Below are 12,380 nucleotides of genomic sequence, written 5' to 3' on the forward strand. Positions count from 1 at the left end.
CAAAGCCAAGCTGCCACAAATTTGGAGAGGGCTGGGTCAGGGGCACAGTCTGAGGGTTTCAGATGCCCTGCAGCAGCTCAGGCAGGTCTGCAGTCCCACAGAGCTGTGGGAGGCAGAGCAATCTCTTCCCCTGGGGAGCGAACTGGCTCCTGAGGCTGTTTCACACCCCCAGTTTCACAGTGGGGAGAGCAAGGCTCCTGTACCAGCAGCACCATCCATCCCACACCTTTATTTACAATCATGGAATGGTTTAGGTTGGAAAAAACCTTTAGGGTCATCAAGTCCAAGCCTTAACCCAGCACTGCCAGCTCATGACTAAACCATGTCCTTCAGCACCACATCTACACAGCTTTTGAGTCCCTCCAGGGATGGGGACTCCACCACTGCCCTGGGCAGCCTCTTCCAGGCCTTATGACAAACCTTTTGGGTAAGAAATTGTTCTTCCCATGCAGCTTAAACCTCACCTGGCAGAACTTGAGGCCATTTCCTCTTGTCCCATTGCTTGCTCCCTGGGAGAACAGACTGACACCCACCTTCTTTCAGTGAGTTGTAAAGAGCAAGAAGGTCTCCTCTGAGCTTCCTTTTCCCCAGACTCAACAACCCCAGGTGTCTCAGCTGCTCCTCACAAGACTTGTGCTCTAGACCCTTCACCAGCTTTGTTGCCCTTCTCTGGGCATGCTCCAGCACTTCAATGTGCTTGATGGAGTGAGGTGCCCAAAACTGAACCCAGGGTTCGAGGTGCAGCCTCTCCAGTGGTGAGTACAAGGGGCTGATCCCTGCCCTAGCCCTGCTAGCCACACGATTGCTGCCACACTTAGCCACCCCACAGCTGTAACCCACAGCCTCCCAGTACTGCTGCTGGCCCTTCCCACCCACCTCCCTGCCAAGGAACAGCCAGCAAGGAAGAAACCACCTCACTGCACACTGCCCTGCTTTCAGGGTAGCTGCTTCTTCACCACCACGTGTGCCACCACTGCCCCAACCTGGATCCTGACACTGGGCTCTCAGCTCTGCAGGAGGGCAAAACCCAAGACAAACACCATAAGAAGGCTTGGAAAAATTTATTCGTCACTGAACTTTAATAGTTTGGTTTCAAAACACACACACACACACACACACACACACAAGAAACCCTCAAAAAACAAAAAGCCACCAAAAAACCACCCACCCCCCACTTTCAGGCATCCATCAACCTGGAACTCATACCCAGTGCAGCACCGAAACTCCCAGCTGCAGGGCTCTGGGGAAGTGATCCCTGGGATCCTGGCAGTGCTGGGACAGCTGCTCACAGCCAAGCTGCTTCATCTGATCCTTGTTAGGGGCAACTTTGTGCAGAGGGTCTAAGCTCACTCAGCTCCAGTGGGGGAGCCCAGCAGAGCACCCTGAACCCCAAGAGAGTCAGGCTCCTCAAAAAGGCATAGGAACAGAACCAACTTCCCAGATGGCCAAAAAGGCCAAGGGCATCCTGGCCTCTATCAGGAATAGTGTGGCCAACAGGAGCAGGGAGGTCATTCTGCCCATGGACTCAGCACTGGTTAGGCCACACCTTGAGTCCTGTGGCCAGTTCTGGGCCCCTCAGTTTAGGAAAGATGTTGAGCTGCTGGAAGGTGTCCAGAGAAGGGCAACAAAGCTGGGGAGGGGTTTGGAGCACAGCCCTGTGAGGAGAGGCTGAGGGAGCTGGGGTTGCTTAGCCTGCAGAAGAAGAGGCTCAGGGGAGACCTTCTTGCTGTCTACAACTCCCTGAAGGGAGGTTGTAGCCAGGGGGGGTTGGTCTCTTCTCCCAGGCACACAGCACCAGAACAAGAGGACACAGTCTCAAGCTGTGCCAGGGGAGGTTTAGGCTAGATGTTAGGAAGTTCTTCTCAGAAAGAGAGATTGGCCATTGGGATGTGCTGCCCAGGGAGGTGGTGGAGTCACCATCCCTGGAGGTGTTTAGGAAGAGACTGGCTGGGGTGCTTGGTGCCATTACATGGTGTTGGATGATAGGTTGGACTCGATGATCTCAAAGGTCTTTTCCAACTTTGTTTATTCCATTCCATTCCATTCCCCACAAGCACCAAATGTGTCTTTCCTTGCATCATTTCATACCCCCCACAGCCCTAGGCCCAGCAGAGAGTGTTGGTTGGCTCTGCAGCACCACTGCTCAGGAGGTCGGTGGCAGAAGACTGGGCTGCAGACTCCAGTTAGTGCCTCCAAGCTTGTTTCCAGGATGATGGCAGTGTCACCAACTCCTTTCCCACCTGCCCAGAAGAGCTAAGCAGCCAGACAGACACAGGCCTTCAAAGAGGTTCTGAAGAGTTATTGAGAAGTTCCCTGTGCTCCCACTGGTAGGAGCCCTAAGAGCAGGGACTTTGCAAAACCACTCAGATGTCAAAGCTGAGTATAAAACGCCCCACTTCACCCTACCTCTGTGGGTTGGGCTTGATGCTCTGCCCTGCTTTGCCTTCAGGTGCAGGTTACAGCTGGAGAAGAGATTCAGCACTCACGCAGAAGATCAGGGTCAAAACTGGCCTGGCAGTCACCAGCCTCCTCTTCCACGGGGGCTGGCATCAAACACAACATGGGCCACCACCAAACCCAGCATCTGCTTCAGCTGAAGACTTGAGTGTCAGCCTGAGACACCACCGAGGGCAGCAGAGTGGAAGATGTTGATCAGCAAGGTCTCCATCTTGAATCACAGCACCAGCTCCCACTAAAAGGCCACCACAGATGCCACTGGCTGGGATGATTGCCACCTTTCACCAAGAACCTCCATTCCTGGAGCAGCACCTCCCTGAGAGCAGCCTAGAGACCTCTTAAGCCACACTTAGATGGACCAAAGGGTCTTCTACAAACATCAGTGACCTGCAGAAGCAGGCAGCATAGCACCCATCATTACCTACCTAAAGCAGCTTCCACATCTCCTCAGCCACTGCTTCTGCACAGGACAGGAAGGTGGAATAGATGGGCAGGAGATCCAGTTTACAACCACAGGAGCCCTTCCAGGTCTATCACAAGATGCCTTCAGAGTTCAAGGGCCTGGCTAGAACTGAGCTGACTGAGATCAAAACAGCTCTCAAAACTGTAGGTACTCAGCTCACCCAGGAGGTAACATCAGGCCAGCTCTATTTAAGGAGCTTAAATGTATGTTTCCAGGGCTTTAGAAGCCCAGGTGTCCACCATGCTGCTCCTCAAGCTCTGGCAAAGTCATCTGAATCAGGTGGCTGATGTTTACAAGGAGACACTGCTGCCAAGCCCACACAGTGACTGACCTCAGAGGGGTTCACTGTGGCACTGGGGGGAGGAATGAGCCAAAAGCACAGCAAGCAGGTGCTTGGTTGGCTTTGTGCTCCTGCCCTCACAGGTCAGCTGCAGTGCTTGTACCTGTAAAACGCTGCTGTTAGTGCAACAGCCACTTCCACCCAAACCCCAGCACGCCCCAGAATCTGCACTTTGGCCTCACCTCTGCTCCCAAGATCCTGCACTAGGAGCCTGGACCTCCAGATACGAACCACAAGCAAGCAAAGCTGCTTCTCCACCTCATCTACCCAGGGTCTTGTGCTGACAGGTTAGTATGTCCCAAATTCCCCCAAAAAGCTGCCTTAGAGTGCAGGCTGATGAGCCACAGCATGGCAAGGACCTTGGGCAGCTGGTCTGGCAGCATCAGTCACCTCTTCTCGCAGAGTAAGCAGCTTCCTGCAGCCCACAACCAGGAGACTGAGGTCCCAGTAGGTCTTGAAGAACTGCACCCATCCCTGAACAGGTTTTTTTTCCCCTGGCAATCCTCTCTACTGATATAAAATGTGCAAAGTGGATTTAAGAAAGCATGAGACAGTTCCTGTAATCAGCTCAGCAGGACCACCAGGAATTAGGGAAGTATGATCAACACTATCCCTGGAAAAGAAACATCACAGCTCAGCTCTCAACCACAGGGCAGGAGCTGAGGAGTAAGTGCACATCCTACTCAGCCTGTACCCACAGAACCCCATCACTGCAGGGGTTGAGAGGGACCTCTGGGAATCATCTTATCCAAACCCCCTTCATAAAGCAGGGACAACCCAGAGCAGGTTGGTCAGGACTGCATCCAGGTGGGTTTGGAATCTATCCAGAGGAGACTCCACAGCCTCTCTGCACAGCCTGGTCTCTCTTTCTCCAGGTTAAACAGCTCTAGGTCTCTCAGCCTTTCCTCCTCAGAGAGAGGCTCCAGTCCCCTTAGCATCTTTGCAGCCTCCACTGGACTCTCTTCAGTAGTTCCTTGTCTCTCTTGAGAACCAGACCCAGTACTCTAGATGTGGCCTCACGGGGGCAGAGTAGAAGAGGAGGAGAAGAAATGCCCTTGACCTGCTGGTCACACTGATCTTAACACACACACACACCCACCCCCCAGCTGGCCTCTGGCCTTCTTGGCCACCCAACCCTCTCCCATCCTCAGGAGCACATCCCACTGCTCCTTCAGAGTCCAACCAGCACAGCAAGCAACTACACCACAACACAACCACCCTCAGATGCTGCCAGCCAAGAAGAACACATTTATTCTTAAGACTTAAATCCATTATTATATGATTTGTTTCTCAGCATGTCATACCCCACCAAGGCAAGATGCTTTGGGCTGTTTGTTTCCATCCCCCCTCCCAGAAGGTAAGAGCAGAAATCACTTTATAACTGCCCAAACAGACACCCCCCCCCATACAGCTTCACAGCAGCAGGAGTCAGGAGCAGAGCCACCTGTGTGCTGAGAGCAGGTCTGCTCTCTCCTTGCTCTGCCCCAAGCTGTTTTCCAGCTCTGATTTAAGGAGATTATTTTCTAACTTCATCAAGGTGCAATAAATTAAGGCACCAGAAAAATCCAGGACTCTCCAGAGATACAGCCTGTGCAGACAGGAAGCAGTTCCAGTTTGAAAGAGAGGATGTTTCTCCTACAGCACAAACATCTGGACAGGACTTTAAGAGCAGGAGCCCTGCTTCCATGTCTGTCACTCCACAAAGAGGGGTTTGAGGGTATATTAGGTGCTGCAGAAGCATGTCAGCTCCCAGCTGGGTCAGACAACAGACAAATGGCATATTATGGAGACAAAGTGACAGCCTAAGATGGAAGATCAGACAACTTCTCACAGCATCAGTGGTGACCCAGTCCTCAGGGCCCAGCAATGCTGGTGGGAAGAGATGGGAGAGGACCCCAGAGCTCAGCTGAAAGCCTGAAGAACAGCTCAGGTATTCCCTTGTCCTTCCAACACATCAATAACCTGATGGAGCCGAAGATGTCTCAGCTCACTGCAGGGGGAGGTTGGACTACATGATCTTTGAAGGTCCCTTCCCACCCAAACCATTCTGTGGGTTGATGAGTCTACCTCTAGAAAGTAAATCATCCAACCTCTGCTTTGTCAGTGCTGCCAGCCCAATTTGGTACCTGAAAGTGTCCCATGGATGTTGTCATGTCCCAGTTTGAGCTTCCCCATAACTCTTGTGTGAGTACAACTTGATTTCACCTCCCTTCATAATTATTCTACTCCATTAAAGAACAGGAGTCAAAACCTCAAACACAACATTGTCCTCTCCAGGGTCGGTCTCTTCTCCCAAAGAAGAAGCAACAGCAGAAGAGGAAACGTCTTCAAGTTGTGCCAGGGGAGGTTTGGATGGAACTATTTCCATGAAGAAATGGTTGTCAAGCCCTAGAACCCCCAAGGAAGTGGTGGAGTCCCCACCCCTGGAAGGGTTTTAAAGCCATGTAGATGTGGTGCTGAGGGACATGGTTTAGTGGTGACCTGGCAGTGCTGGGTTAATGGTTAGGACTCTGTGGTGAAAGCCTTCTGCAACCAAAACGATTCTGTGATGTGTACACCTGGGTTGGCTTGGGGTTTTTCCTGTCAGTAAAATATATATGAATAAACTACTTTATTAGGTCAACTCTGGGAAGCATTTTCCCCCGCTCCTGGCTTTATTACCCTGAAGTCACATCCAACCCCCCCAGCCCGCGAGCTTGCCTCGGGATTTCAAGCCTCACAGACAATGATTTTACAGGAGGAAAAGCATTAAATAGTAGTTACTGCCTGGAGGTTTCCTAAAGCAGGAGGCTTCACCTGCAGAAGGAAAACTCTGTGATCAAGCTTCTATGAACCACAGTGCAGGACAATCAGTGGGTAAGCAACTTTGATCCCAGGGTAGGGTTACATATGGACAACCTGCTGTGCTTGTTCGCTTCCGGATGCAGCCTTTCCAGAGCCTGGCTTTGAGCTACACTCTTCATTCAAGCACAGATCTTCATTAAATCAAGTGAAGAGAAAGGAAAAGAACAAAAAAAAAAATCAGCATTCAAGTCTTCACCACCCCACTCTGACTCAGTGACAAAACCAAGTTAAAAAAATAACATTAAAAAAAAAAAAAAATCAACCAATGAGAACAATGTCTCTGACAAACGGACAGTGAACAGACACGGCCCTGGGTGAGGCATGCAGCAGCTGGGGACGATGTGGTGCGTGGAAAGGAACCCCTCCTGCCCAAGACACACACGACACACACCTGGTGAGCCTTCTGAAAGCACACACACGACCCACATAACACTGATTAAGGTGCTGCTTTGAGCGGTGGCTTTGCTGCCCTGGATGGTCTGGTGGAAAGGGCAGGCAACGGGCCTGGATGCGCTGCTGCAAGAGAGGAGGCTCAGGCAGCGTGGGACGGTCCTGCAGAGCCCACCTGCAACAGCACGTTGGTTCTGGTAGAAAAAGGGGGGAGTTAGGCTGCTGTAAGCCACCTTCTGCTGCTGATCAGAGCCCAGATCCCACTCCCAGGTGGAAAATGCACGTGGAGCAAGAGGAACGCGGTCAAGTCATGGTTCCAGGCGGCCACAGCTTGTGCGGGGGAGGCAGAAGCCACCTTCTGCCTTTGACAGGAGGGTGAGCCTTCATTTCTAAGGCTCCCCCTGCAAGTAGAACATTACCAGAAGCTTTGTGTGTCGGTCTGTCTTTGCCCCTAAAAAGAAGGTGCAGGTTTTGCCCAAACAGGTGAAGGCAGGACAGCATGTGGGAGAACACAGGCGCTGTCCATCAGGACGAGGGGCAGACAGGAACTCCCCTGACGGCCACAGCGCTCCCCAGGCCCTGTAGGAATCAGCTGCTATGTTGGGTTTGGTGACGGGTCAAGATGTTTTGCTCAGGTAAAGCCACGTGCATCCCTCAACCAGCTTTACCTGAGCAAGAGCTGGAGGCTGAGGCTTCGCTGGGAACATTCAGCTGGTCTAATGTACAGTAATGGTGACCCAAGAGGCTACTCCCTTTGTCCAGTTCCACCCGAAAGGTCAGCGGGGGCCGCCTCGTGCCGGCCCTGCCCCGGCTGCGGCAGCTCCCGCGCCTGCTCTGCCCTGCTGTCTGTCCAGAGGATGGGTTTGGGTCCGTGGTGATGGCTGAAGTATTTACAGGGGTTTGCAGCAGTTATTTACAGTTCTTCGGCAGACCGCAGGCCGACCTGCTCCTCCTCCTCGCCTAGTCAATCCGGCGTGGGCTTCCGCAGGGAGAAGGGACGGATGTGGAAGTGCCTGCTCAGCTGGCTCACCTGGGGGCAGGGCAGACCACAGCACACAGTTAGCCAGGCTCACGGGGACCGGCAGGAAAGCGGGCAGAGCACCACGCTGGTTCCCTGCACAGCCCACAAAAGCCCTGCCCCCTCAGGATCACAGAGGAGTCTTGGCTGGGAGACCTTTGAGATTCAGAGAATGGTTTGGGTTGGAAGCGACCTTGAAGATCATCTATTTCCAACCACACTTTCCACTTGATCAGGCTGCTCAAGGCTTCATCAACCTGGCCTTAAACACTTCCAGGGAGGAGGCATCCATGACCTTCTGGGCAACCTGTTCCAGGGTCTCCCCACCCCCACTGTAAAGAATTTCTTCCCAATATCCAGTCTGAATCTGCCCTCCTCGAGCTTCAGTCCATTCCCTCCCTTCCTATCACTACAAGTCCTTGTAAAAAGTCCCTCTCCAGTTTTCTTGTAGGCCCCCTTCAGGTACTGGAAGGCCACTTTAAGGTCTCCCCAGAGCCTCCTCTTCTCCAGGCTGAACAGCCCCAGCTCTCTCAGCCTGTCCCCATAGGGAGGTGCTCCAGTCCTCTGATCATCCCCATGGTTCTCCTCTGGACCATCACCAGGTTCAATCCTTAACCCAGCACTGCCAGGTCATCTCTAAACCATGACCCTCAGCACCACATCTACACAGCTGTTGAACCACTCCAGGAATGGGGATTCCAGCAGTGGGTGGAGCAGTGTGTGGTGCCACACTATGCTGATCCAAGGCAAGATATTGCTGGCTGCCTTGGCCACACCACTGGCTGTTGACCAACATCCAAAGGTCCTTTTCTGCCAGGCTGCTTTCCAGGTATTCTTCCCCAAGCCTGGACCATTTTTCCTTCTGTTTCCCACACTACCTGCCCCCCACAGGTACAGCAGGTCTGGGCCACAGCCTCTCTCTTGTGCCATGGGGCCAGAGAGGTTGCCAGGCCCAGGATTCAAGCCCTTGCCCTTCCAGCATGACACTGAAGCTGGGTGGATATGTGGCCGCACAAGGTGCAGCCTTGCTTCCATTCCATTCCTACCCTCCTCAGAGACAAGGAGTCAGAAATGCTTGCCCTGAGCCCAGGCAAGGAGGATTTTACCCCAAGGTACTGCTCCCTCTCTGCATCTTCCAGCAATATTTGTGTTGTTAACAGTTGGACTTAGTGATCTTGAAGTTCTTTTCCAACCTAAATGATTCTTTGATTACTTTGCTCAACTTAATTTGATCATCTCAAGTACCTACATGAAAAAAAAAATTCATCACTCTCTAAATCCATTTGGAATTCAACTGGGGGTAAGGATTCTGAGCAGTCTGGGATTACATCCCAGTCTCAGAGCTTTAAAGGGCTCATCAGATCAAAAGGGTTTTTTCTCCTGGAAGAGGAGACTGCACAAATGGGCCCTTGGAAAGATGGAGTGGGTGGTAAACAAGGGGACCACAAGTTCAAGGGAGAGGAGCACTGAGAAGATCCCTGAGCAGAAGGAGGATTACACCAGTCCCCATCTCTAGCTATGATTCAAGACCAAGTTTATTTAAGCTGCTTTAGCTATTCAAATCCTGCTTGCACAGAAGCCTCATTACACTAATTGGAAAGACAAGATGACCTGACTATTAGGTCTTTGCTGTAATTACAGCTCAGACTTGACTCTGGGGGCTCCACATTTAAGCCAGACTTCTCAGGGGACAGGGTTTCCTAAGTAGGTTTTACTCACATGGCAGTGGCCAGCTCCATAGGGGACACTGAGTCCCTTGCCCTCATTCTACAGCAGCTTCCTGAAGGAGTCCTACTGGCATTTAGTCTCCTCCAAGTTTGTTTTCTCTCTTAATCAAAAGTGAGGGAGGCAGGCAGAGCTGGCACACAGAAAGGGCAGCATGTAGGTCCCTGAATTTCCACACATGCTTGGCAGCAGGGGAGAAGGTACTGCAGCTGCAGGGTCACCACTGTCCCTGGCAGGGATGCCCCCGCTCTGTCCTGGCTATCCCAGTGACTGCAGCACAGGGCCTAACAGTGAGGCTGCAGATTGAACTCATCAACACAAGTAACACCACCAGCCATTTAACTTTTTGCACTGACTTCCAAATCAAACACTGCTGCCTGACCTGGCAGGGGATTCTGCCCCTCTGCTCAGACCCCACTTGCAGTGCTAGCACAGGAGAGTCAGGAAACTGTTGGAGCAGGTCCAGAGGAGGCCACAAAAATGATCTGAGGGCTGGAAGCCCTCTGCTATGAAGACAGGCTGAGAGAGTTGAGGTTGCTCACCCTGGAGAAGAGAAAGCTCCAAAGAGACCTTAGTAAGACCCCTCCCCCTGCCCGGGGGCACTACTGCTGATCCAAGCCAGGATGCTGTTGGCCTTCGTGGCCACCTGAGCACACTACTGGCTCATCTTCAGCCACTTGTCAATCAGCACCCCCAGAGCCTTTTCTGACAGGCAGTTCCCAGTGCTGTTTCCTGAGCCTGGAGAGTTGATGGGGTTGTTGTGACCCCAGTGCAGGACCTGGCACTTGGCCTTGTTGAACCTCATCCCACTGGCCTTGGCCCATCACGGCCCCAGCTCAGCCAGGTCATCTGCAGAGCTGCCTGACCCCCCAGCAGATCAACACCCTCGGTGTCATACACGAATTGATCGAGCGCGCCCTTGATCCCCTTGTCCAGACCATCAATGCTGAGAGCAGAACAGCCCAGCCAAGCCCAAAGGCTGGGTGCTGGATTCACCTACCACCACCACTCCGTAGTGGATGTGTGCCAGGGTGAGGAAAGCAGTCAACAGGTAGAGGAGCAGGGTCTCGCTGCCGGGCAGGAGGCCGGACAACACCAGCAAGAGCACAGCCGCGATGGGTAGCAGCATCCAGTTGAGCGGCTGGCAGCGGGTGCTGCTCATCTGGCAGACGATCAGCTGGCACTGAGGGAACAGAGAGCTCTCAGAGCTTGCCAGCCAGTGCCACCCCTGCAAGCCCAGGGCCATCCCCAGAGCAGACAGGATGGTCACACACGTACGAGCCATCTGCGCTAAACAACCACCATCCCAGAACCCTAGCACAGGGAGGGGGTGGAAGGGACCTCTGGAGATCACAGAATTGTTAGGGTTGGAAGGGACCCCAAGGATCATCCAGCTCCAACCCCCCTGCCAAGGGCAGGGACACCTCATGCTAGAGAAGGTGGCTTAGAGCCACATCCAGCCTGGCCTTAAAAACCTCCAGGGCTGGAGCTTCCACCACCTCCCTGGCAATCTGTTCCACCCTCATGGGGAAGAATTTCTTCCTAGCATCCAATCTGAACCTACCCATTTCTATTCTTGTTCCAGTCCCTCTAGTCCAGATCAAGTCCCAGCTAAAAGCAGGTTGCCCAGGATCACAGCATCCAAAGAGTTGTGGAACCTCACCAAAGGAGGAGAGTCCACAGCCTCTCTGGGCAGCCTGGTCCAGGGCTCCAGCACCCTCACAGGAAAGAATGTTCTGGTGGAATCTACTGGGATCCAGTTTGGACCAGCTGCCAATTGTCCTGTCACTGGGAGCTTGTAACCAGGTGGTCTCTTCTCCCAGGCAACCAGCACCAGAACAAGAGGACACAGTCTCAAGCTGCACCTGAGGAGGTTCAGGCTGGATGTTAAGAAGAAGTTCTTCATAGAAAGAGAGATTGGCCATTGGGATGTGCTGCCCAGGGAGGTGGTGGAGTCACCATCCCTGGAGGTGTCTAGGAAGAGACTGGCTGGGGTGCTTGGTACCATGGGTTAGTTGATGAGATGGTGTTGGGTGATAGGTTGGACTCGGTGATCTCAAAGGTCTCTTCCAACCTGGTTTATTCTATTCTATTCCATTCCATTCATGGTAACATTCTTCCTGCATCCCAAGCACTCAGGCAGGCTTCACACTTCCCAAGGGATCAAGGGGAGAGTAAAGCAGAAACCTACTTACAGAAATGTTAGCGAAGGCTGTTCCGACCATGAAATAGAAGAGCCTGGGGTGCACCTCCAGGATGTCTGTCGGGGACACGAAGATCCACGTGGTGCAGAGCAGGAAGAGCAGCACTGGGGATACCAGCGGCAACATGATTTCATACACAGAGTGGTGCTTCAAGGTGTTGTTTTTATGGGCCCTGAAAGGGAAGGACAGACAGGAGAATGCCTCAAACTGCAGCTGAGCAATACCTGGCCCCTGCAACCAGGAGAGGGCTGGCAGAACATCACTGGCCTTTCAACCACCCAAAGCTGCTGACAGCAGTAATCACAAGGGTCACAGGAGGAGTGGCTGACACCCCATCAGGCTGTGCTGACATTCAGTCAGAGCTGGACAGGCTGGGGAGTTGGGTGAAGGGGACCTCATGACATGAAGAGCCCTGCCCCTGGGGAGGAATAAACCCCTGCACCAGGACAGGTTAGAGGCTGACCTGCTGGAAAGCAGCTGTGAAGAAAGGGAGCTGAGAGTGCTGGTGGACAACAAGCTCCTCATGAGCCAGCAATGTGATGTCATGGCCAAGAAGACAAATAGTTTTCAGGGGGGTGTTCTGAAATGTGTGGCCAGCAGGTCAAGGGAGGTTCTCTTCCCCCTCTATTCCACCCTAGGGAGGCCACCTCTGGAGGCCTGGGTCCAGTTATGGTCTCCCCAGCTCAAGAGAAACAGGGAACTACTGGAGAGCTCAAGGAAGGCTACAAAGATACTGAGGGGACTGCAGCATCTTTCTGAAGAGGAAAGGCTGAGACACCTGGGAGTGTTTAGCCTGGGGAAGAGCAGACTGAGAGGGGATCTTCTTAATGCTCATCAATATTTAAAGGGTGGGGGTCAAGAGGGTGAGGCCAGACCCTTTCCAGTGGTGCCCAGCAACTGCACAAGGGGCAGTGAGCACAAACTGGATTATTACATCCG

General features: G+C 52.9%; 1 protein-coding gene across 1 annotated transcript in view; it reads right to left on the bottom strand.

The window, feature by feature from the left end:
- Positions 1–7,300: 7,300 nt before the first annotated feature.
- The window catches only part of SELENOI (selenoprotein I), a 33,161-nt gene continuing 28,081 nt past the window's right edge, over positions 7,301–12,380 (bottom strand). The window contains exons 8-10 of the mRNA XM_054179781.1: positions 11,433–11,613; positions 10,238–10,420; positions 7,301–7,524 (exon numbers count right to left, since the gene is read on the bottom strand). Of these exons, the coding sequence (XP_054035756.1) occupies positions 7,408–7,524; positions 10,238–10,420; positions 11,433–11,613 (481 nt within the window). The 3' untranslated portion in view covers positions 7,301–7,407. The remainder of the gene's footprint in view (positions 7,525–10,237; positions 10,421–11,432; positions 11,614–12,380) is intronic.

This window comes from Dryobates pubescens, chromosome 3 (genome assembly GCF_014839835.1).
Source record: "Dryobates pubescens isolate bDryPub1 chromosome 3, bDryPub1.pri, whole genome shotgun sequence".
NCBI lineage: Eukaryota > Metazoa > Chordata > Aves > Piciformes > Picidae > Dryobates > Dryobates pubescens.